The sequence below is a fragment of the Molossus molossus genome, unplaced genomic scaffold (assembly GCF_014108415.1).
Source record: "Molossus molossus isolate mMolMol1 unplaced genomic scaffold, mMolMol1.p scaffold_m16_p_13, whole genome shotgun sequence".
NCBI lineage: Eukaryota > Metazoa > Chordata > Mammalia > Chiroptera > Molossidae > Molossus > Molossus molossus.
The window spans coordinates 24,970,032-24,996,927 of record NW_023425348.1 but is presented as its reverse complement, the minus strand read 5'-3'; the positions used below and the strand labels follow the sequence as shown (position 1 = coordinate 24,996,927).

General features: G+C 39.4%; 1 protein-coding gene across 1 annotated transcript; it reads right to left on the bottom strand.

Annotated features, from left to right (window-relative positions):
- Nucleotides 1-376: 376 nt before the first annotated feature.
- Nucleotides 377-26,591, bottom strand: LOC118627838 (heat shock protein HSP 90-beta-like). The gene is given in 6 exon segments (XM_036258282.1): nt 377-1,133; nt 1,135-1,198; nt 1,201-2,199; nt 2,202-2,506; nt 2,508-2,533; nt 26,469-26,591. Coding segments are annotated over 6 exon segments (2,274 nt in total).
- Nucleotides 26,592-26,896: the final 305 nt, after the last annotated feature.

The window sequence follows — 26,896 nt, the reverse complement described above, 5'->3', positions numbered from 1 at the left end:
GTTTATGTCAATGAAAATAGTTCTGAAAGCAAAACTTTGGTATACCACCCGCCCTGCCCTCCTCCACTTCTAGCCAGCTTACACTCTATTTTATTTAAAAAAAAATTTTTTTGTATTAAAATTTCATCTTCTTTATTTTACATACTTTAATTTCAGAACAAAATAAGAAAAAAAATACCACAATACACAACATCCAAACCTGATGTCAAACATGAGAAGGCTTGAGGCCCTTGTAACCTGTCTAAAGCAAAGACAGGAGAGGGGAAAAAACCACTAAACATCACCAGAGGAAACCAGGTGGGTTAGGGCCACTCAGGGCTGCTGGGGAAACATGAAGACACTACACAGAGGACACAAGGTCTGCAGGTAGAAACTACTAATCTACTTTTTCCATGCGAGAGGTGTCCTCATCACCCTCAAGAGGGGGGATCTTATCAGGAACAGCAGCACTGGGCTCTTCTGCTGTCACTTCATCTTCGTCAATGCCTAGGCCGAGCTTGATCATGCGGTAGATGCAGTTGGAGTGGATCTGGGGATCCTCAAGTGAGAAGCCAGAAGAGAGCAGCGCAGTTTCAAACAGCAACACCACAAGGTCCTTGACAACCTTGTTATTCTTGTCTGCTTCCACCTTCTGCCACAGAGTCTCCACAATGGGGTGGTCGGGGTTGATCTCTAGGTGCTTTTTGGCCATCATGTAGCCCATTGTTGAGTTATCCCGAAGTGCCTAGACTTTCATGACATGCTCCATGTTAGCTATCCAACCATAGGTGCTAGTCACAGTGCAGCAGGGTAAAGACACAAGCCTATTGGAGATTGTCACCTTCTCAACCTTTTTATCCAAGATTTCTTTCATGAGTTTGCAGAGGTTCTCAAACTTGGCCTTGCTCTCTTCCATTTTCTTCTTCTCCTCTTTATCCTCAGGTAGCTCCAGGTCCTCCTTGGTAACTGACACCAAGCTTTTCCCATCAAACTCCTCGAGCTGCTGCACACAGTACTCATCAATAGGCTCCGTCATATGTACTACTTCAAATCCCCGCTCCGCAAAAGCAGAGTTGGCAACTTGCTCTTTGTTCTCACTAGTGATGTAATAGATGGACTTCTGGGTCTCCATGCGAGAGACATACTCAGAAAGAAGTCATTTCATCTCCAGACCGGGAGGTGTGATAGCGCAGAAGCTCAGAAAGGCGTTGCCGAGTAGAGAGTCCTTATGGATTCCAAGCGCTAGGATTTTAGAGAAAGCCTCATAGAATTTCTTACAGTTCTCCTTGTCTTCCGCCAGCTCAGAGGAGAGCTCAAGGCACTTCTTAACAATGTTTTTATGAATGACCTTCAAGATTTTGCTCTGCTGGAGCATTTCTCGGGAGATGTTCAGGGGCAGGTCCTCAGAGTCAACCACACCGTGGATGAAGTTGAGATACTCTGGTATCAATTCATCGCAGCTATCCATTATGAATGAACACACGGTGGACATAGAGTTTGATGTTGTTGTCTTCTTGTTCTCAAAGAGATGAAAGGGAGCCCGACGGGGGATGAAAAGCAGTGCCCTGAATTCCAACTGACCTTCTACGGAGAAGTGCTTGACTGCCAAGTGGTCTTCCCGGTCATGGGTAAGGCTCTTATGGAACTCTCCGTATTCCTCCTGGGTGATGTCATCAGGGTTTCTGGTCCAAATGGGCTTGGTCTTGTTCAGTTCTTCATGATCAATATACTTCTCCTTAATGTTCTTTGTTTTCTTTTTCTTATCCATAGCACTATCATCCTCCTCATCTGAGCTCACATCTTCAATCTTGGGTTTTTCCTCATCATCTTTATCTTCCTCTTCTTTCTCCCCTTTCTCTTCCTCTGCTTCATCATCACTAATTTCTTTCTCTTGTTCCTTCTCCAAATAAAGGGTGATGGGATAACCTATAAATTGTGAGTGCTTCTTCACCACTTCTTTGACCTGCCTCTCCTCTAAGTACCCTGTCTGGTCTTTTTTAAGGTGGAGGATCACTTTGGTTCCCTGGCCAATGGGCTCACCATGGTCAGCTCACACAGTGAAGGACCTCCCAGCAGAAGACTCCCAGGCATACTGCTCATCATCATTGTGCTTTGTGATCACAACCACTTTCTCTGCCACCAGGTAGGCAGAATAAAAGCCAACACCAAATTGTCCAATCATGGAGATGTCTGCACCAGCCTGAAGAGCCTCCATAAATGCTTTGTACCAGACTTTGCAATTGTTCCCAGATTATTTATGAAATCAGCTTTGGTCCTGCCAATACCTGTGTCCACCAGAGTCAGGGTGCATTCCTGGGGGTTGGGGATGATATCAATTTTCAGTTCTTTACCACTGTCTAACTTGGAAGGGTCAGTCAGGCTCTCATAGCATATCTTGTCCAAGGCATTGGAAGAATTACTGATCAACCCCTGAAGAAAAATTTCCTTGTTGGAATAGAAAGTATTGATAATGAGAGACATGAGTTGGGCAATTTCTGCCTGGAAGGCAAAATTTCCACCTCCTTGCTCCATGGTACACCACTTCCTCAGGCACCTTGAAGGTGAAGAGATCCAAGTATAGACAGAGCAAGGACTGTATTTGGCTCACAAACCACAAGCGGTCTGCGTGGGGGTGACACAAGACTACACTCTATTTTATATTTTATCCACAGCATTTGACACTATATCATTTACTGTTTCATTATATTAATTGTAGAATGACAAGAGCAGGGATATTTATTTGTTTTGTTCATTTACATGTCACAAATATATAGAGTAGTGCTTGGTATACAGATGGCAATTAATATGTATTTGTTTAATGAATGAAAAGGCTCTCAACTATCAAAAGCAAAGTCACTAAGTAAAGTAAGTAGAGCATAGAGTTGATTTTATAAAATGGAAAAGAGAATTTTAAAGGTACAGATTATTTCATTCTGAGAATTTAAGTTCTAGGCTTAGAGAAGAGGGTATATGTGGGAGATGGAAATTGGTTGGGTCTAAGCATAGGGAACACAGAACCATCTGGAAATGGAGAAATTAATTTTGAGAGAACACACAACACAGTGTGTTTCCCTGTGTAGGGAAGCACACTGAGTGGACTCAGTAACTGAAAACTATTCTGAGCCATTGGAGTAAGTTCCTGAGATTACCTGAACATCTTTTCTTTGCTCTCTGGTGAAGATATTCTATTAAACAAAAACCTGTGTGTTGCTCATGAACTATCTGACCGAAGTGACATGCATCCATGTCTTAGAACTTTGACATGGAACTTCCTCTTACAGACACCCTACTTTTCAATGACCCTGGATATTGCTATAAAGCCTCCAAACCACAGGATTAGGACTTTGACATTCAGAAAAATATTGGTTGTTTAGAAAGGAAAGTTGAATCTGGATGTATGCTAAACCCATTGTTACATTGGTGATAATTGTTTTCTCAGCTTACAAATATATTGGAAAATTTTTAATAGAAAAATATAGACTCTTGCCTTTACATTGAATATTAAGTATCCACACTGACAGAGGGAGTGATTCAAGGAAGCATTAGCTATTAGCCTGAATAAAAATGTATAAGGTGTGTATGGGGGGGGGTAGGTTGCAACCTGTCCCTGAGTCCTTTGACACTCCTCCCATCAGAGGACACATGCCTTGAGAGTCTTTTTTTTTTTTTTTAATTTTTTTTGTTGTTGTTACAGATGTGTCTTCTTTTTCACCCCATTGACACCATCCTCCCTACCCCACCCCCACCCCATCCCCAGATTTATTATCCATGTCCATTGGTTATGCATACGTGCATATAAATTCTGTGGTTTATCTCTCCCCCCCCCTCACCACCTCTTCTTCTGAGGGTTGTCAGTCTGTACCCTACTTCCATGTTTCTGGGTCTACCCTATTCCTCAGACTGTTATGTTCATTATATTCCACAAATAAGTGAGATCATGTGGTATTTGTCTTTCTCTGTTTGGCCTATTTCACTTAGGATAATACTTTCCAGGTCCCTCCATGTTGTCTCAAAGGATAAGAGATCTTTCTTTCTTACAGCTGCATAGTACTCCATTATGTATATGTACCACTGCTTTTTTATCCATTCGTCTACTGATGGTCACTTGGGCTGTTTCCAGATCTTAGCTATTGTAAATAGTGCTGTTATGAACATGGGGGTACATATATTCTTTCTAATTGGTATTTCAGGCTTCTTAGGGTATATTCCTAGAAGCGGGATCATTGGGTCAAATGGAAGTTCAATTTTTAATTTTTTGAGGTAACACCATATTGTTTTACATAGTGGCTGCACCAGTCTGCATTCTCACCAGCAGTGTACTAGAGTCCCCTTTTCTCTACACTCTCGCCACCACTTGTTATTTGATGATTTGTTGATGGCGGCCATTCTGACAGGTGTGAGGTGATACCTCATTGTTGTTTTAATTTGCATCTCTCTGATGATTAGTGGTGTTGAGCATTTCTTCATATGTCTTTTAGCCATTTGTATGTCCTGTTTGGAGAGGTGTTTATTCAGCTCCTCTGCCCATTTGTTAATTGGGTTCTTTGTCTTCCTTTTGTTGAGTTGTATGAGTACTCTATATATTTTGGAAATTAACCCCTTATCTGATGTATCATTGGCAGTGATGTTCTCCCATACAGTGGGTTGCCTTTGCATTTTGATGGTTGTTTCTTTTGCTGTGCAGAAGCTTTTGAGTTTGATGTAGTCCCATGTGTTCATTTTTTCCTTTATTTCTGTTGCCTTAAGTGATGTATCAGCGAAAATTCTGCTGTGTATGATGTCCGAAATTTTGTTGCCTACATTTTCTTCTAGAATGTTTATAGATTCACGGGTCACATTTAAGTCTTTTATCCATTTTGGTTTATTTTTGTGTATGGTGTAAGTTGATGGTCTAGTTTCATTTTTTTGCATGCAGCTGTCCAATTTTCCCAACGTCATTTCTTAAAGAGGCTGTCTTTACTACATTGCAAGCTCTTGCCTCCTTTGTCAAATATTAATTAGGCATTAGGTCCATTTCTTGGTTCTCTATTCCACTGGTTTATATGCCTTGTCTTGTGCCAGTACCAGGCTGTTTTGATTACAGTCACTTTGTAGTATAATCTGATATCTGGTATTGTGATTCCACCTACTTTGTCATTCTTTTTCAAGTTTGTTGTGGCTATTCAGGGTGCCTTGAGAGTCTTGAGCCCACATTCAGAAGTGTAGTTACATGGAAGCCATCATTTTAGAGAGATCCATAAGGAGACACTTCAAGATATAGAGAGAAGATGCTCAAGGAGCTCCATGTGTCCCAACCCATGACACAGTTCCAGACAAAGGAATGAAGAAATCTTTAAGAAGACGTCAGCCTCAGCCACTATCTGACTCTGACATTATGAGAGACTCCCAAGACAGAACTACCAGTTGAGCTGCTCATTAATTCCTGAACCACAAAAACAATGAGAGATACTGAGTACTTTTGGTTTTAGTCACTATGTTTTGGAGTAATTTTTTATGCACCCATAATAACTAGAAGAAAGTACCTGACAGAAGGCAGGGATAGCCAAGAGTTTCATTAGTTCATTTATTCAAAATGTGTTGTACCAACTACATGTCACTTACTGTACTTTTCACTGTCAATACCAGTATTGATAAGATACAATTCTTACTCTCAAATAACTATGCTCTTGAGAAAATCATAGCCTCTTCAGTAATATGTATTTATATATGAGTGAATGCAAGTATGAGAATGGGAACACAGATATGGTGAATTAACATTTGAGCCTCTTTTAGGTTAAATAATTTGATTATTTAAACATTTTTTTTTATGTTTCTGGACATGTTCTTCTCTAGTAAGGCATTAGAAAGAGGAAAATATAAAACATGCACTTGTTTCTTATATCAGTTATATCATATAAATTTAATATAATATTATATATAAAACACAATTGTTTACTATACTTTAATCACAAGGGCAAATATTTAAAAAAAATAGAATTTAAGAGTATAAAATGATAGCATTTGATATCATATAAATAGTCAGAATTACCTTTGGTCTCAATTTATTTTTATGTTACTAGTATATAGAGTATTATAAAGGTTCTCCAGAAGTTATTTAGTATTTGAATATAAATGTAGATGGTCTTTGTCTGAAAGGATAGCAGATTTTATTCTAAAATCTTTGCAAATAAAGATAAAATTGCCATAATCTACACCTATTGATTTCTAATGTGATAAAATTGATAGATGTATGCAAATAATATAGTGTCTGGCATCAGAAATCCATTGCATCAGTTAGGACCCAGTTAGGGAAGCAGAATCATGATGGGTGATATATAATAAGATATTTATTATACAATGTAGAAAGTATTGAGGAATACAGTTCTAACGGAGAAGCTGGAAGATCAGAGGGAAGTTACTGACTTACCTCTTAAAGCCCTGAACTGGGTTGATAAGTAGGAACCTTTAGGGTATCTGACAAGCAAGCTGCTGTATGGAGGCATCAGAAGGCATGGGTCTGTGGAGAGCTCTGAGCAGTTCACAGTTCTGCGGGTGCACGACAAGCAGCTGGTGGTGAGCTGAAGCTGTTGTTGGTCCGCACGGCCAAAAGTTGGGGAGAAAAAGCTAGACACAGTGATGGAAAGGGAGGGTGAGCTGGATCCAGGTGGACATCTCTGTGTCTGTCCATTACAATACAGGATGGGGTGAAGGCAGGTTTACAGTTGCAAGTATGCAAAACACAGAGTTTCTCCTTGTGTTATTATTTATTATTGTATTATTTTCCATATGAATGACTGTAAACCTACTTTTGCCCCACATGTATTAATCCCTGAAATCCTTGGGAGATTGATGGCCAATGCTACATTGTTGCCTCTCAGATTTGATGCAGTTTCTTCTGCTGCCCAACGGGAATCCTGGAACACTCAGTTCCATCCTTGTGGAGTTGACAACACAATGATCCAGCACATCCACATTTGCCTATTACTTTATTTTGTGCACATTATCTACACCTGTAACACATTTCAATAGTCTGTTATATTTTTAATCTAAAGGGTATTTGTGTATGTATACCGATCAGGCATATTTTTAATAGTCTCTAGATGTGAGAAATAAATTTCTAGATCATGGTGTTTTGTTATGGCAGCCCAGGCTGACTAAGGCAGTCAGAGTGGTCGAAGTGAGGATGTCGGAGAACCAATTCACTGACCATGGGCTAAGCCATGTATGCAGGTCTTGCTACCATTTAAGGCCTGGACTTATGACTTTGGGTAGATAGCTAGAGACTCTCATATTTTCTCTCTTTCTCCAGAACCAGAACAAGGAAGAAAGGAAAAACATTGTTCGTATTACAAGCTTTCATCATGGCCTAGAAAGATCTCTGTACAATTTGTGAACAGACACTCAATTCTCTTAATTAATGTAATTCAGTTCAGTTAAGTTCAATTTATTTCATCACTAAAAATATTCCCTCAGCCCTTGCTCTGTGCCACGTACCATCCTAAGTACTATGAATGGAGATTATAAAATTAATTAAGCCTGGAGACCATTAGACTGAGGTGGCTCTGATGCTATGGCCACCTATGTAAGCAAACGAAAATCCAGGCCCATCAATGCCTCAAGGTTATAAAATTGAAACCAAAGGACAACCAATTAAACAGGCAATTAAGCATTAAGCTATAGCCAATCAATAATTTCCTTACTTTGCTTCCTCCTTTTTTTTTCTATAAAAGACTCTCAGAGCTCCTGGAGGTTGAGAACTCCTAACCACTTTTGATTTCATGCTGCCTCATTGAAAGAGATCTTTGCTCAAATAAACCCTTAAAGTCCTTACTATGCCTCAGGTTATCTTTGAACAAGGTGAACGAGATAGCACAGTGTCTGCCTTCATGGAGCTTTCAGTCTGACAGGGAAGAGAGCCGTTAATTATGTGCAGTGAGGTGTAATAAACATTCTTTCTGGAAGGTGCTTTCATAGATTCTTACTTTATCAATTATTCTTGAGAATTGGGTGAAATGTTCTAAGTTCAGAAGTTTCTAGCTATTGGTGGAGTCTATATATTGTTAATGTTTCAGTGTAGTTAACTAAAAATGTCACCCAATTTTCAGAATTCTTACTTTTTTCATGTATTTTTGATGAAATGTTCATCTATCATGATAATAGCCACATTTGACCTAGTTATTAAAATTTATGTTTCTCTTGGGTGTATAGTTGGTAACATGTTTGATGTAATCATTACTCGCTCTTCAGATTTGAATCTAACTCTTTTCTGAACTTGTGCATCTTTTCGTCTTGATTCTGAATACTCCTGGTACCACTTTCATCCTTGCTTGTACACAGGACAGCAGGAAGGAAGGCAGTGTTTGCTCATGTGGTGGGCAGTGGGCAGGGAAGGAGACCCTCCTACTCAGTCTGGTTTGACCTGATGGATGTGATCTTGATTTAGGGGTTTGTCTATATTCTGTTGGCGGCTTTGCCTTGGCCCTCTGCATTACAGAAATATAAAGAGCCAGCTATGTCTTCATTTGGATCCTGCCAGCAACATGCCCTTAAAAATCTCTGAGTTGGTCTTGATGTGTTTGGCTTTGTAGCCACCTGGGCAGCACTATGTTCTCTGCTACCTTCCAGGGAATAATATATTGTCAGCTGTCGGAAATCACCAGAGGGGAAGAAGACCCCGGTTTCTATGTTCCACTTCACCCTGCCCATCAGGAGATACATATCTGATACTGTTTCCCATTCTCCAGAGAGAGGGAACAAGGCAAGAGAGGACTAAGAGCTTTCCTCCTTGCCCCTACTAGAATACTTTCTGTTCAAAACCTTTCCTTCTTCCCCTCCACTTGTTTCATGGTATTAAAAATAAAATCTACTTTAGCCTCTACAGAATCCAGAAGCATGCTGAGTCTCATAGAAATCAGTGGGCTTCCTCAAACTCATCGTCGGGAATATAGTCACTCTGTTATGGTCAGTTTTCTGTCCCTGCACAAAGCAGTATAATTCCTGTTCTATTGGGTGAGAATTTCTGGGAAGGCTGGGAAGGCTGGGAGGAGAGGGTTGAGCAAAAAAATGATTTCATCAGTATTTTACAATATTTTATTACATGTGATTTTTAAGTTGTTTCAGTCCTTTAGCAAATAGGAACAATACTGACAAGTATAAAAAATAATAACCATTTATTTGTGCTCTGTGAAACTTCCTATTTTCATTTTCCTTTACTTAGACATATTGCAAATTTGAGTCAATTTTTAAATATTTGAAATAATAAAAACAATTTTGCAGTAGTTTTATCATTTTTACTTTATACATATGTATAAAGTAATTTTGGCTTTGAGTCCCATATCTCTGTGAACTGACCATATATATTACTCCATAAAAAAGTACATTCTTTTCCTCTCTTTATATTTTGGACATCAATAGTGTATTAAAAGAGGACTGACTCATAATATTTTCCTAGATTATATTTTAGTTATACAATATTTTGTTATAGTTTTTCTAAAAAAATTTCATTACACTTTCCCTCCTCTAAACATATCCTTCTTTTGTAGGACATTTTCCAACCTCACAAGGTCATTTTAATTTTACTCCTATTCTAGATCCTTCTTCGGAAGAATTACTCAGGTTATTTATTTATTCACTGTGTACACTGGTTATACTTTAAAGCTGAACCGATTTTTGTATTGAGAGTTTATTCTCTGGAACATAAAAGTTTAGCGCCAAAATCTGGCATGTTAATCTCAATGTAATTTTCCTTTTATTTGTCAATTTAACAGTAACTTTTCCAGTAAAAATGATTAGTAGAAAAAGGCCACCTTTGTGAATTCTGATGTGGAGGATCTTTGTGAAATCCATCCAATTGTAAGAAACTCCCTGGCTTATAAACTGCTATTATAAATCACAGGGTCATGTGGTTAATCTTCTGAATGCTCCAATAAAAATGATCCAACTTTGTAGCCTCCCATGGCTTTCGCTGTCAGTCATATCTGAGTCACGCCTTAAAAACAGGGTCGATAAACAGATTAGAAATAAATAGAAGAGAAATTTGGTTAAAAATAAAGTGAAACACCGAGGAAAGATTAGCTAATTCAGGAAAAAACAAAAGTCTGAGCATTGTGGACGATTTAGAGGCAGAACCCACAGATCTGTGTGCTGAGGCTGGGCCAGCAATGTCCATTTGAAATCCTGCATTGAGTAATTGTTGATTGATCTTTGTAACTCGGTCTTCACCTCTAATGAGCACATCAATTGGATATATATTGACTTTCCGATGCATTGGTTTTATTAAAGAGGGAGCCATTTCCAGTTTAATAAGTGGAGAACATTTATAACAATTCCTACATTTCAATTCTAAGCATTACTTATGAAAGTCATTTAGAAGGGCTTTTTCAAAACCATTATGTTTTTATTTAATTCTTTATGTGCCATAAATTTTTAAAATGTAATATTAAAAACACACTGTTGTTAGAAGGGCTCTTGGGAAGAAACGAAACACCCAGTGCCTTAGTTTTCTTTCTGATGTTAATTAGCTCTGTGAGTTTGGACAAATCACTTATTCTTCATGAACATAATGTCATAATTTTTCAAGGAAGAGCTAAGAGAGTAGATCAAGAAGACAGAGAAAGCACACCCAGTTTCTCCTTTCTCATCCCAAATGCATTGAATCAACAGAGAAAATCCCTGTGACTTTCATATGTATACCTAGGATGAACATATTTTTATCTGCCTGTATTCCTTTCCATCTAGAATGCACCCATATCATGGCACCAGAAAAAAGATAGGGCACCATTAATAGACCAGAACATTTTGAGACATTTTAGATCTTAGCAGAGAGATTAGATTGAGCAACCAGAGCACAGAATATAGATCTAGGCAGGATCCATTCTTCTGGCTAAACTCTTAAAAATTATCCCACCTTGAAGACATATGCTGTTTATTAGAACACACCTAAGATAAGTACTTTTTGATGGAAAAGGATGATGTGCTAGATAAATGCTGACAAATAAGATATGAGAAATAATATTAAAATCAGAAAAAATAGAATGTTAAGACTAAAACATTAAATGGGACAAAGGTTATATTATATATACTAAAAGTTTCAATCCCCAGTATGTAGGGTCATACACCTTTTGGCTGCAGCAGCCTACAGGGGAGTTTCCATATTGGTAAAGCAAGGGCGGGAAAGAAGAATACAGGTCTTGGTTCAACTACCACATACTCTCACAATTCTTATCAACTTCGAGTGAATTTTCTTGAACTTTTTTTTTCATTTGCTGTGTATTGTACTATTTCAAAGGATTTCAGGTAGTTGATTTTAAAATAATTTTCATCAGTTTTATTGGAAACCAGATCCCTGGAGTTTCTTGCACTCTCGTGTAAGAAGCAGAACTTCCTCAGAGCCTTTTGAAGTCAGAAAGGACTCCTGACATATAGGAAGAGGAAATGCTTTCAGTATAGCAAATAGGTCAGGCAGGCATGGAGATAAAGACAGATAGTTAACAAAGTCAACCAGCCTCAGGTCAGAGATAGTGTCAAAGTTTTCTTAAAACTTCAGTGTTTACAAGTTTGCTTTATAATAACCTAGTTGAAGAAGTAATGACCTGGAAAATGTTCCCCTCCACCCACAAATGAAATATGTTTGGAGTCTATACATATCAGCTGATGCATGAGATTTTCTCCTGAATTATGCATATTTTTTCAGTGCTGCTGGGGGAAAAAAAACAAACCAAAAAAATAACAACTCAAAATAGGGCATTAAAAAAAAATGACACTTAAGATTTTGGCTGGAGCCAGACTCTTCCACTCCATCCCTGATCTTTCTGGGCCAGAGCAGGAAAGACAGGTTATCCCATTATGAGCTCAAATGGGTTGGACTTGAAGCCATGATCAAAAGCACTTGAAATAGGATAATCGGGCCTCCTTGGAAGAGTGCACATAGCCATGAACTCCAAACATTCCTAAGTTAGAAAGAGATATCCTATATGTGATCCCATGAGGGTCTCACAATCGACTCTTCTACTTTAAAAATTTCCTTGATCCAGGTGAAAAATAGGGTGTTGTAAATCAAGTAAACATACCCATCTTTGGTTGACCAGCAGGAAGTTGAAGCTATGTGTTTATCTAATATTACTTGGGCCACAGAATTGAGGATGGACTTTTGTGCCCTCAAAGCTGAAGTAGTACCATTAATTATCTCAGTGAAGGTCAGGGATATGTTTTATAAAACCTTTTTAATTGAAGGTCCCTGACAATGGGGATAACCATATAAAGCACATGTGTGATCAAAGAGTTGGTCATGTCACCTGTCAATTCCCTCAAGTAATTGGATCTGCCCAGTTTTGGAGTTCCCACCTACTTCAGAATAATGGAGGACTTGTTTTGAATACTTGGATGTCTCCTATTAATGCCTCACCTGTACCTGTTACATTGGTAAGAGGAAGACAGGTGAAGGTCTGGTTTTTGCAAACAAAATAATATCCCAAGAGGGAACACAAAGGGTTGAGAGGGTAGAATCACTGACTACTATGAGGATAAACCAGCTAAAAGTCCCCCTGGTGGGCAGAATTCTTGAGTGGACTTGAAGTGTCTGTGTGAGGCTGGAGTGAGTATAGGAGAAGACTGCCATGCTCTGTGCCTATATAACCTCAACAGTGAATCATATGCTCCCTTTCCTAGATGTTCCCGTTGTTCCTGCTTCTGATAGGAACAACTTGATATTAGGGGTATTTAGGGATGCATTTCACTTGTGCATTGTCAGAGTCCAGTTGTGGCAAAGCATCAGTGCAACTTAATAAGGTTGGTGTACCTGAAGTATCAGGTCTGTGGTTAGAGAAATATCTGTTTCTGGTGCTCAGTGGCACAGCAATCAAGTGTTTATCTGTGTGGTTGAGCAGTGGATGACATATCCAATGGCTTATCAGATTCAGGGCAGTGACAACTAGCTGGGGCAGATTTATCAACAAATTCAGCAAGGCAGGAATTATACAGGCTATTTTGTAGTAGAAAGAGAAGAGAGATTCTATCCTCTACCCCTCCCTCTTCTGTACACAGACGCTTAGGTTTGAAGGTGCTCACAAATATTGTTTAATAGCCATAGTAATATTCCATTGATTTGAATCTTCAGGTGGGGGACAGAGAGGATGAAGGGCTCTTGAGGCTTCCCTACATTCAAGGAGGCTCTCCCCACTGACTGTGGTGTGGACAGTCTTTTCTATACCATGAACAAGGATAGCACTTTGAATCTAACCTCTGGGGTGATGGCTCTAAATTTTATGGCTTGGATCCTTTTGAGGTTCAGTAAATATTTCTATTTTATATACTGATATTGATCTCATGGGGCTATATGAAGCAAATGTCAGGGACACTTTAAGAAAAATGTGGAACTAGAGACCTCAAATTGATGGTCATTATTTTTGAAGTTGTTGTTGGCAAAAATTTATCCTCTGCAGCTGGGTGATAAATGGAGTAGGAGGTTACTGTCTTACACTCCTCAATGTTTAATAGCCATTGTAATATCCCATTGATTTGAATCTTCAGGTAGGGGTCGAAGGGGATGAAGGGCTCTTGCAGGCTCCCTTATTGAGACTAAGCTGCCAATAATTATAAAAGTAGGATGTACAGTTGAAGGAAGAGGTCAGACAACCTGATAAATTATATAGTGCAAATGAGAAGTACCCTTTCAGGGAACTGGTGCACTGAGACCCCAGACTGATTGCCTGAGATTTGTAGTCCAGGCTGGAATTATCCTTACCCCTCCCAACAGCCACTTAAGCCTCTCTTTTAATTGTCCATTAAAATGCTCAGTCACCCCTGCAGCTTGGGGGTGATATAGAACATGAAGAATTGATTGTATGCCCTGTGATTGGGCCCACTGATGTGTAACTTGCACTACAATTTGGGGCCATTATGAGATACAGTGTGCTCAGGAAACCTGAACAAGAAACAAATAGGATCTTGTGTGACCTGAACAGGGTGACTCAGGTCATTGGAATGCACACAATGTCTAGGCAAAACCTGGAGAAAGTGTCAACTATAGTTAAGATCTACTGGAATGCTCTGGATGGAATAAAGCCCAATGTGATCTATTTGTTAAAAACTCCCTGGCCCATTGATTCAAGAGATTTGTCCCTGGTCAGTATTTTTAACTTTGGCCACAGAGGGACAGCTTTTTGATGATGCTTTGACATATTCAGGCCACAGGGATAGTCCACACATGCAGGTCAGTCTAGGGTGGTATCTAAATTTCTGTGAACTCTCATGGATCTAAGAGGTAATAGGTCACATATCTGCTTGTTCTAGGTTAAAGTGTCTGTGTTTAGTGGACAAACATGGTCTGCACATTGGTTATGTTGCTTTTAGACAGAGCTTCTCTGTTGAACAGGTAACATAAAGCTTATTGGAAATAGAGCTAACTTTTTTTTTTTTGATTGATTAATTTTTGTTACAAATGATTCTCCTTTTTTCCCCCACTGATTCCTCCCTCCCCCTTCCCTCCCTGCCCCTTTCCCAGATTGTTGTCCATGTCCACTGTTCATGCATACATGCATATAAGTTCTGTGGGTCATCCCTCTCTCACCTCCCCACTCCTTAGGGGATTGTCCTCAAACTGTTATGTTCATTATATTCCACAAATCAGTGAGATCATATGAAATTTGTCTTTCTCTGTTTGGCTTGTTTCACTTAGGATGATACTTTCCAGGTCCCTCCATGTAGTCTCAAAGGATAAGAGATCTTTCTTTCTTACCGCTGCATAGTACTCCATTGTGTATATGTACCACAGCTTTTTAATCCATTCGTCTACTGATGGGCACTTGGGCTGTTTCCAGATCTTAGCGATTGTAAATAGTGCTGCTACAAAGATGGGGGTACATATATTCTTTCTGATTGGTGTTTTATGCTTCGTAGGGTATATTCCTAGAAGTGGGATCACTGGGTCAAATGGGAGATCAATTTTTAATTTTTTGAGGTGACACCATATTGTTTTCCATAGTGGCTGCACCAGTCTGCATTCCCACCAACAGTGTACTAGAGTCCCCTTTTCTCCACACCCTCGCCAACACTTGTTGTTTGATGATTTGTTGATGGCGGCCATTCTGACAGGTGTGAGGTGATACCTCATTGTTGTTTTGATTTGCATCTCTCTGATGATTAGTGATGTTGAGCATTTCTTCATATGTCTTTTGGCCATTTGTATGTCCTGTTTGGAGAGGTGTCTATTTAGTTCCTCTGCCCATTTTTAAATTGGGTTCTTTGTCTTCCTTTTGTGGAGTTGTATGAGCACTCTATATGTATTGGAAATTAACCCCTTATCTGATATATCATTGGCAATTATGCTCTCCAATACAGTGGGTAGCCTTTCCGTTTTGATGATTGTATCTTTCGCTGTGCAGAAGCTTTTGAGTTTGATGTAGTCCCATGTGTTCATTTTCTCCTTTGTTTCTATTGCCTTAGGTGATGTGTCAGTAAAAATTATGCTGCGTATGATGTCTGAGATTTTGTTGCCCACAGTCTCCTGTAGGATTTTTATGGATTCATGAGTTACATTTAAGTCTTTTATCCATTTTGAGTTTATTTTGGTGTAGGGTGTAAGTTGATGGTCTAGTTTCATTTTTCGGCAAGTAGCTGTCCAATTTTCCCAGCACCATTTATTAAAGAGGCTGTCCTTACTCCACTGTATGCTCTTGCCACCTTTGTCAAATATTAATTGAGCATATTGCCTAGGGTCCATTTCTGGGTTCTCTATTCTGTTCCACTGGTCTATATACCTGTTCTTGTGCCAGTACCAGGCTGTTTTGATTATGGTGGCTTTGTAGTATAACCTGAAATCTGGTATTGTGATCCCTCCAACTTTGTTCTTCCTTTTCAAGATTGCTGTGGCTATTCGAGGCCTTTTTTGGTTCCATATGAACTTTTGAAGTAATTGTTCTAATTCTTTGAAGTATGCCGTTGGTATTTTGATGGGGATTGCGTTGAATCTATAGATTGCTTTGGGTAATATGGACATTTTAATGATGTTAATTCTCCCAATCCATGAACAGGGTATGTTCTTCCACTTTTTTACATCTTGCTCTATTTCTTTTTTCAAAGACCTGTAGTTTTCTGCGAATAGGTCCTTTATCTCTTTGGTTAAGTTTATTCCTAGGTATCTTAATTTTTTTGCCGCAATGGTAAATGGGATTGTTTGCTTAGTTTCTCTTTCTGTGAGTTCATCATTGGTGTATAAGAATGCCATCGATTTCTTGACGTTAATTTTGTATCCTGCTACTTTGCCAAATTCATTTATTAAGTCTAGTAAGCTTTTGGTGGAGTCTTTGGGGTTTTCTATGTACAGTATCATGTCATCTGCAAATAATGACAATTTCACTTCCTCCTTTCCAGTTTGGATCCCTTTTATTTTTTCTTCCTGTCTGATTGCTGTGGCTAAGACTTCCAGTACTATGTTAAATAGGAGTGGCGAAAGTGGGCATCCTTGCCTTGTTCCTGTTCTTAAGGGAAATGCTTTTAGTTTTTGCCCATTGAGTATGATGTTGGCTGTAGGTCTTTCATATATGGCCTTTATTATGTCTAGGTATGATCCCTCAATTTCCACACTGCTGAGCGTTTTTATCAGAAATGGATGCTGGATTTTGTCAAAGGCTTTTTCAGCATCTATTGATATGATCATGTGGTTTTTATTCTTCAATTTATTTATGTGGTGTATCACATTTATGGATTTGCGAATATTGTACCAGCCTTGCATCCCTGGGATGAATCCCACCTGGTCATGGTGGATAATTTTTCTGGTGTATTGCTGGATTCGATTTGCTAGTATTTTGTTCAGGATTTTGGCATCTATGTTCATCAGGGATATTGGCCTGTAGTTTTCTTTCTTTGTTGTATCTTTTTCTGGTTTTGGAATTAGAGTTATGCTGGCTTCATAAAACGAGTTTGGAAGTCTTCCTTCTTCTTGAATTTTTTGAAATAGTTTGAGGAGAATGGGTATTAGTTCTTCTTTGAATGTTCGGTAAAACTCCCCTGTGAAGCCATCCGGGCCTGGGCTTTTGTTTGCTGGAAGAGTCTTGATTACATCTTCAATTTCTTCTGTTGTTATTGGTCTGTTCAAGTTTTCAATCTCTATCTGATCCAGTTTTGGGAGACTATGTGTTTCTAGAAATTTGTCCATTTCGCTTAGATTTTCGAATTTGTTGCCGTATAATTTTTCATAGTAGTTGTTAACGATCTTTTGTATTTCTGTAGGGTCAGTTGTTATCTCTCCTGTTTCATTTCTGATTTTATGTATTTGGGTTCTCTCTCTTTGTTTCTTGGTGAGTCTAGCCAAGGGTCCATCAATCTTGTTTATCTTTTTGAAAAACCAGTAGAGCTAACTTTTATCCAAATATCTTATCCCCACAGGGAGTTGGACAGCTTGTTTCTATAGCAGTCTGAGACTTGACAGTGGCTTGACCAAACAGCTAGTCTATTAGCCACAATCCTAAGAGTCACTGAAATATAGCACATCTCAATTATTAGGATGGCTTGGATAGCCAACCATCCCTCATGAGGCTCTGACCATTGTGCCAAGCATTTTTTACTGTTCTCAGTAAGGGACAGGTCTTGCTCAGGTTGGTTGGCACTTTTATCATTTTTCATTCTAGTAGAAGTTAACCATGAAGAGACATAAACAAATTAGACCAATATGTGGCCCAGAGAGTTTCTACTGAGCCAGGGAGTGTATAGCTTCTTGAGCAATATGCCTTGGGAGCAAAGGAACATTCCTGTGACCTTCATATTGTATTGTGAGACCCCAGCCCAGCCTGATTTTACCCAGTTATATATGTACAGACTTCATTTTACTAGCGAGAACTCCTTAGATGCCCTACCAGGTATTTGAGGACTCTGTTTGGACCTAAAAATGATTGGGATTTCTGGTTGCTGGAATAGTTCATAGCCATGTGTCATGAACTTAGTATCCACCAAGGAACAATAATAGGCCAAGAATGGTCTATCAAAGAATATGTTCCTTTAAGCAGACGCTGAAAATATACAACTTCCAATGCCCATGGGCACCTCTGTCTAACCTGTGGCAGTGTCCTTCTGTCATGAACTCCAACTGGCAAACTGACAGGTTACTGAAACCTGTAACTCAAATAGAAAATGATAATTGATAGGGCCTGGGCAGGTAGAGCAATTTAGACAAAAAGGCTCTTCTCCTTTTATTTTGTGGGGCAGGGAGAGCCAAATGCATGGTAATTGTCTTCTCTAGGCCAAGACATCGTGCTTCTTCCCAGATTATGCCCAAGAATTTCACGTGGAGACTAGTAGGTCCTTGTAACTCATCTGTAGTAATGACCTAGTCATATTGTCACATGCGGGTAAAGAGGGCATCCATTCCTTAGTAGGTGATAGCTTTGAATAGGCCCACCAGGAGATGTCAACAATGTAGTGGAAGGATACTGGTCTCTGTAGAAGTGGGACTTTCTCTGGGTTATTGCCTATTTATTGATGACAGAAAATCAGTGGGTTTAGGAAGTTTATTGGAAGATATTAAAGTATATTGCATATTATAAGCCATTCCACATAAATACAAATTGATCCTGAGAATTGAGGTGGAGACAGATGATAAAAATTTTATTTGTGGTATCAACTGTAGTATACTAAGTTTCCTCCACCTAAGCAATAGCCTCTATGACAATAACAATATTTGGTACTCCATGTGTCAAGAGTGGGACTATGGAATTGAGTTATTAGTAGTCAAAAGTGAGTCTATAGGTACCTGAAATTTGTGTACAGACCAGATGTGGCTACTGAGGGGAGAAATGGTCTCATGAAGGACTTTGGCTTCCTAAAGTTTGGCGCTGAGGGTGGTTAATTTTGAGGGCACCGTGGTACTATATGCCAGTAGCAGGGTAAGTTCATTGTCTTCCCTGTGCCCCAGTAATATGGCCTTAACTGTATCAATTCATGTCAGGTCTATGGGCAGAGGACAGTAGGGATGAACAAACACAATACATCTATACTGATAATACATTCAGGCGTGTGTGGGGCGGGGGGCATAACAATGGAGCTTGTAGGGCCTGAAGTGATTTGTATATAGTCGGACCTGGGTAGGTGTTCTGATGATAGTGGCCTCAGATCCAGCACTGGAAGGTGTTGTTCGTTTTCCCTTCATTCTGACATCAGAAGTTGTGAGAATCATAGTCACCTATTCACTGGTTTCCGAAAGGGCCAAGAAAAACAATTTTCTCCTGTTTCTCCATTGAACCATGACTTTGGAATAGAACTTTTGCTTACTTCAGGAGACAAAGGAACATATATAACTCTTTGTATTCTTTATTTTTTAAAGCTTAGAAGTCTGAATGGGTCCTTCAACCCATCTGCAGGACCACCAAGAGAAGTGGTGGGAACAGAGGCTTCCACCATGGGAACCCCCCGTGGAATTGCCTGTTGGGTTTTCCATGATCATAGTAACTGGCCATGAACTCCTTGGTGGGGAGTACATCAATCTCCTCATTCGAGACCCCATTATTGAGTGACCAGATTCAACAGTCTTTTCAGCAGAGGGTACCTAGTTAACTACTTGGTATAAAAAGAAAAGTAGCCTTTGGAATGACAGAGAAAATGGTAGATGGCTTTGTTGGTTGGTCAGTGGAATGGAGAATTAATAAGATTAAAAGATGGAGGTCAAAGAGGTCTGAGGAAGAGGCATGAGGACTGACCTAGTGAAGAAGGTATAATATATGAAGATATTTGTACATATGTTAATATTCATCAAAAAACGTTCACCATAAAAGAAGCTCTAAAAATATAGGTAGACAAAATAGTTCACCCATTTGGCATCAGAAATCATCTGTCATTGGCTACTCCAGTGTTGTCATGAGAGCAGAGATAAAGGCTATGTATGTGCCTTAAAATATGGGTTTCCGTTCACCATGTTTGATCAAGCCTTGGTCTAAATTTCCAACATAAGACCAACTTTGAGCCCCAATATGACACCATTACTCAAGAAATTTAAACAGCCATGTGATTTCATGTTGGTATCATTGATAATTTTTGTCCTAGAATGGGCAGAAATTCATTTTGTCTAGAATTAGTATATATTTTTATTATGGGTTTGCCTTTCCTGCTTGTGGGGCTGTAGCAAGAAGTACTATTTGAGGGTTTATAGAATATTTGATAGACACCAATCTAGGATCCACTTTCAGAGCAAAGGTGGTATAGAAATACATGATCAGGGATCTACTAGTTTAATTACATTCTACACCATTCAGAAACTGATCTATAAAGCTCTGATGAAGGTGCAGCTGTAGTACCAGTTTGCAGATGATACCCTAAGAATGTGGGTTTCATATTCTGTAATGCTGTGTAAACTCCAAACCAATGACCAGCATGTGGTACTGTATCTCCAACAGGCAGAACACATGAGTCAGAAACAAAGGGATAGGTAAAGGGTGACTATTGACTATCACTCCCAGTGACCCACTCTAGAATTAATATATATTTTGATTATGGATTTTCTTTGCTCTCAAATTTTAAAAGTTAATGTTTTTATTTGAAGACTAGAGCTCTTTGATACCTCATGGATGAAGGTTCTGAGTCACTCTATCAGGTAAGTTATCTTGGTCAATGGAGGTGCTTATGAAAGGTGAAGAGTATCCAGAAGAAAGTTAAAGAGGGAGATAATAAGGATAATTTGTGACTTGAGGAACTGTAATCCATTCTACTGATCTTTATCTAATAAATTTTCCTGAACAAAAGGGGAATATTAGATTAGAAATTGCTACCAGAATTTACACAAGAGAGGTGGATATAGTCAACACAAAGGGGTGTACAGTAGTGGATATTTTGATTCACTGGCCACATCCCTGCTGCCCCAAGAGCTGAAACACTCATTATCTGAGCTGCTGAGATTTGGCAGCTGACACATTAAAGCTGGATGACTTTATGGGGATTGAAGGAACCCACATTGCCAAGATTATGCTCTTTTCCTGACCCATCCAATGACTGGTTGATGTAAGGCTATACAACTCAGCTCCAGAGCTGAGATGGTTTCACTAAAGTCTATTTTGCAATTTTATTGCAATTTATCTTCTGTCACTCACTCATAAGTATTAATCCTTAGAATATCTCCCACTGAGTTTCATAAACACAATCTTAGTGTCTGTTTTCCACATTTACAACAGCAGCCTAATAAGATAAAATGTTAATATACATATCCTTGTAATAACAAAATTTATGCTGAGAAATCCATGTTGTACAAATATTTGAACATGTTTCTAAAATATATGCAAGAATGTTTATCACAGTATTGATTTTCATTGGGTAAAATTGGGAATCTTAAACTATCAGTTTGGGAGGGGTTAAACAGATTATGGGATATCCATATCATTTAATTCCATTTGGACATTAAAATGAGTGGGATTTAAATATACTAACATAAAAAAAAAATCTCTAAGATCTAATGCTAAATGAACACACAAAAATATGAAAAATGTTTAGCAAAATTCCATTTGTATATCTCCTCTAATTTTGTAGGTTAATTATTTATATAACATAGGCTTGTGAAATTTAAGATTATCAAACATGAAGATGAAATCCCCTAAATTTTCAGAGATTAAAAAGAAGTCACTTATAAAAAACAGAAATTTATCATTAGACTTTTCATTAGTAACACTGCATTAGAAAACCATGGAACACTGCCTTCAAATCTTGAGGAAAAAAATTAAATTCACAGAATTTTATACACAGGCAGTTTTTAACAATTTTAGGAAAGTTCTGGTGATGTTAAATTAGATGTGCACTATTATAGATAATATACACAGCATGAAGAAAACTGTATAATTTTGCACACACACACCCCTAGAATTCATTGTACTGATTTTTTTTTTAATCCTCACCCGAGGACATTTTTAAAATTTTTTGTTCAGATAGAGTGGGAGGGAGAGAGAGGAAGGGAGAGAGAGAAACATCAATATGAAAGGGACACATCGAGTGGTTGCCACCCGCACAACCCAACCAGGGCCGGGGACAAACTGCAACTGAGGTATGTGCCCTTAGTGGGAACCGAACCCAGGTCTCTCTGAACCGCAGGCCGATGCTCTAGCCGCTGAGCCAAACTGGCCAGGGCCATTGTACTGATTTTTAAAAATTATTTTTAAAATTTTAAATTACAGTTGACATTCAAAATTATATTAGTTCCAGGTGTAAAGCACACTGGTTAGATATTTATATAACTTATGAAGTGATGCCCCTGATAAGTCCAGTACCCACTCGGCACCATACATAGTTATTACAATATTATCGACTCTATTCTCTATGCTGTACTTTACAACCCTGTGACTATTTTGTCACTATCAATTTGTACTTCTAAATTCCTTCACCTTTTTCACCTAGCCCCCACAACCCTCCTCTCACCTGGCAACTATCAGTTTGTGCTCTGTGTCTATGAGACTGTTTCTATATAGCTTGCTTGTTTATTTCATTTTTTAGATTCCACATATAAATAAAATTGTATGGTATTTGTCTTTCTCTGTCTGACTTATTTCATTTAGCATAATGCCCTCTAGGTCCATCCATCTTGTTGCAAATCGTAAGATTTCATTATTTTATCTGGCTGAGTAATAGTCCATTGTTTATATGTACCACATTTTCTTTATCCACTTGTCTACTGATGGACACTTAGGTTGTGTCCATGTCTCAGATCTTGCAAATAATGCTGTAATTGACTTAAGGAAGCACATGTCTTTTTAAATTAACGTTTTGGATTTCTTTGGATAAATACTAAGATGTGGAATTGTTGGGTCATAAGGTAGTTCTCTTTTTAATTTTCTGAGGACCCTCTGTAGTGTTTTCTATAGTGGCTGCACCAATCTGCATCTCTAACAACGGTGTACAAGGGTTTCCTTTGCTGTACATTCTTACCAGCCCTGTTGTTTGTTGATCCATTGATGATAGCTATTCTGACAGGTGTGAGGTGATATCTCACTGTGGTTTTAATTTGCGTTGCTCTGATGATTAGTGATGTTGAGCATCTTTCCATAAGTCTATTGGCCATCTGTGTGTCCTCCTTAGATAAATGTCTAGTCAGGTCCTCTGGCCATTGCCATTGTACTGATATAACTGTAGCTATGTCCAGTGGTGGGACTATGAGTGATTACATTTTCTTCTCAGAATTTTTTCTGTTGTATTTTCCAAATTTTATATTAAAGTATATATGCAGGAAAAAAATCTGTATAGGTCCATGTTTTGTCATGGTCATCAGACAACTTGCTTTAGAATCACATGGGCAAATAAAGTTTTTGAAGCCTTCTCCCTGGAGCATTGAAGTAGTAGCTTTGGAATGAGGCTTGAGATTCCACACTTTAAATTAGCACCATTTGGTGGTACTTATGAACATTAAACTTCAAGAATCACTAAGATAGAAAACAAGAATTCAAATTACAATGCTTTGGGCTGTCATATCAAAGTTAGCATTTTCATTGAGTTCATGCTGCTTCTTTTTCTCCCCATTTGCTGCCTGTTGGTGATTCTTTCTATGTATTAGGTAGATCTGCTATGTCTCTCAGTCTTGGTAGGGTAGCCTTATGTAGTAGGTGGCCTGTGGGACCCAGTGGCACAGTCTCCCTGATCACCTGAGCTGGGTGCTCTAGGAATGTCCTTTGAATGCATCGTGTGGGCCCTCCTGTTGTAGTTAGTCTTGACTGCAATTGACCCGATCATGTGTGAGCTCAACTCTCAGGTGGCTGACAGTGAGGCTCAACCCCCAGCATATTATGCAGGCTGCTGTGCAGGTACCGATCACATGAAGCCAAATTTGCCTCAGCAAGGTTTGGTACCTGCCAATATCTATCTGTGATATGCTGCTTGTGAAGCTTATTGGATCCTGCTCTGTTGCTGTCTGAAGCTGGCCACGGGATGTATTGGTTCTGGGCCACTTTGGAGGAACTCTTGGTAGAGTCCAATGTCAGACACTGTCTGACTGGACCTGAGCAACCTGTTTGGAGCTATCAGCAATCCATGGCCTGTGGCTTCCTCTGCTTGGCCTGGGTACATGTGGAAAGGACCAAGCTGCGCACCAAGGTCTGCTTTTAGTAGCCTGGCCCAGGAGAAGGTCAGGCAAAGACTCAAAGAACCCAGAGATTTGCCCCTGCCTGCAGGCTATCTGTTAGGCTCAATTAACGAGCCTCTTGGCTGTACCCCTCAGCAGGGCATACTCTCCACAGAGTGGGGTGAGAGGGACTCCAACTGGTGGAGCTCTTGCTTCCCCCCAGGCTAATGCTGCATAGATGGGAAAGCTCTGCCTGAAAATGATGCCTTTGCAGTATGGTGAGTGACTCAGCATAGGAATCCTGGTGGCTACCCTCTCAGCTCTCTCTCCAGAGCCACCAACCCAGGCTCTCCTCATGCAGCTCAAGTCTACTCTGTCCTCACTCTGCTAGAGCCCAGGGAGACAGATAGCAAACACAATTTTGCATGCTGGCCCTTTAAGGGGATGCCTGTATTTCTAGTTGTCCCTCCCTAGTGGACAGAAACCCCGCTGCTTTTTACGGCCAGAGGTTATGTGGGCATCTTTGCCAGTTCTGATGTTCTAGGCCGGGGAGCCCAAGTTGGGGTTTAGACTGCAGATGTCTCAGGGGGAAACCCCCACAGCTGAGATATCCCTCTGGCACTTCCGCTGCTGCTGTGGGAGTCCAGTCAGTCCTTCTGTGCCTCCATACCCCCTGCGAGCCTCAACGTGGCCTCCTTAAGTCCTTGGTTATAGAGCTGCTCTCCAGCTGGTCTTCAGTTGGCTATTCAGGATGTTTTTTCTATATTTTAGTTGTAATTCCAGTTTGGTCCTGGGAGAAGGTCATTGTAAGGTTTCCACCTAATCTGCTGCCATCTTGGAATCCCCCCTGTCAATTTTTTAAAAGAGATTTTTCTCACCCAATTTTGTGGACTCATGTCATGTTTGTTCAGGCACTCTGTGCCCTGAGCTAAGATAAAAAATAGATGGTGAATGAGAAGCTGAAGCCACAGATACATGTGCCTTTGGTTCCCACGTTGCTCTGGTCCACAGCAGCTGCTTTGTTCCTTATTGGGCTGTGCTCCCCTGGGACAGAGGACCGAAGTTGAAATAAGTTCTGTTCTCACATATGCTTGCCCCAGGGAAAGGTTTGAGGTGATTTGCTTTTACCAGAAGTTTTATTTATGAGCTATTAATTTTCCATTTTGAATAAGATGCAATATGGACTCACGAATCCAACTTTTTAGTCACTTTAAACTTTAAAACCTAATGGGCTGAAATATTTAATACTGCTCTTTAGCCTAGAGTGGGTAGGTAAAAATCACCTAGGATCTTGTGAAGAAAATTTATTTTTTTTTAATTAAAGTCACATTAATTAAATGCTGTTTTACTCATTAGTGGTTCCTTTAAAATGCATTTATTCATCTTTCTTATTTAAGGACAAATGAAGCAATTATAAGTCAGACATTTCTTTAATGTCAGGTGTGACTAGGAAAATGTATGATTCATAATTTGAGAGAATGCTGGTCAAAATAAATTTGCATTTAAATCATTAGCGTAAATGACATTGAGTTCCGTAAAGGTAGACTGATTATGAGCTGAACTGTGAAATAGACAAATTAAAGTTGTGACCGCATTCTTGTCTCCTTTCGGTGGCTTCCATCCGTTTCGGTAGTTTCATTTTACTCTTGTCATCCCTTTCACCTCCATCTGTACTCACTGAGACCAATTTCCAGAGAAATGACACAAGTTGGCTTGGGGAGCTGAGTGATTTCCTCAGTTCTGAAAGGGACATAGCTTTGAACAAAATGTCAGGGAGGAAAATGCAGGAGTGTTGAAGAGTTAGTTACAAATGAAGGCCCAGTCTTCATGACCTCCCCCTCAATCAGATTAACTACCTGTATATCTGTGTTACAGCTGAGTTTCTCCACGAGATTTTCCCTGCTGGTAACAATCAAAACAAAGCAAAACCAAAAATGAATACAAAAACTTCACAAAGTTTGTTACAGTGACAGGAACGTGAACCGTGGATGTGTTTGGATTCCTGACTCCAGAAGTCATTACCTAAGCAACTTCACACTTCTGAACTTAATTTTCCCCACCTGAAAACTTGAAATAAGTAAAGAAAATATCTTGCAGGACTTTTATAAAAATGAAAAGAGGAACATTAGTCAAATAACTATCATAGTGCTTGGCATATAGGAGGGATATAAAAGTATGTTAGTGTGGCCCTTTCTGAATTCCAGTCCTACTTCAGTGTATTTCTTTGCTGTTTGTCCCTTGTCCTTTGCTATGTTGAGGTTGCATATAATCATTCATTTGGGAGTGGATAGAGAGGCAAACACAATGATGCTAATCAGTATGGAATGTAAGGTGAGGTAGATAGGACATGATGGGCTCCTGAAGGCATGCCTCTACTACTAAGGGCACAATGTCACTCACAAATTGTAATCAATGTCATTGTACTTGAAACTTCTCAGCTAAGAGAGAAGCTTGCCTATTAAGATGATGCCTTGAAACAGAGATCCATAAGTAATACTGAATAAAGATCTCTGTCGGTGTAATTGTCCTGCCCACGGCGGGCCACTTTTACTTCGGGGTTTGGAGGATGAAGCAACCTGGGACTTCCATTTTCTAAGGTGAAACGGCTTGAAAACTGCATCTAAACGGCTTTCCCATCTGTTCTCTCTTTATTGTCCAGAGTGGCCCTGCCCATTGAATGCTGCATGAGAGAAAACAGGACAACGGCTCCCATACCCTTGGTCATGCTGCCAGTGACTGCCTCATTGTGTTAATCTGACCTGGAGATAGAGCAGATCACCTGAAAATGTGGGTTTTCCTAACTGGATTGATTATTCAACCCTCTGGCTTCTCTTGTTTTCACACTGCTATGCGCTTCTTATTAGTTCTGAATAATATTCACTCTACAAAGTAATAAGAATACCTTATATTTTTATAGCATCTCCT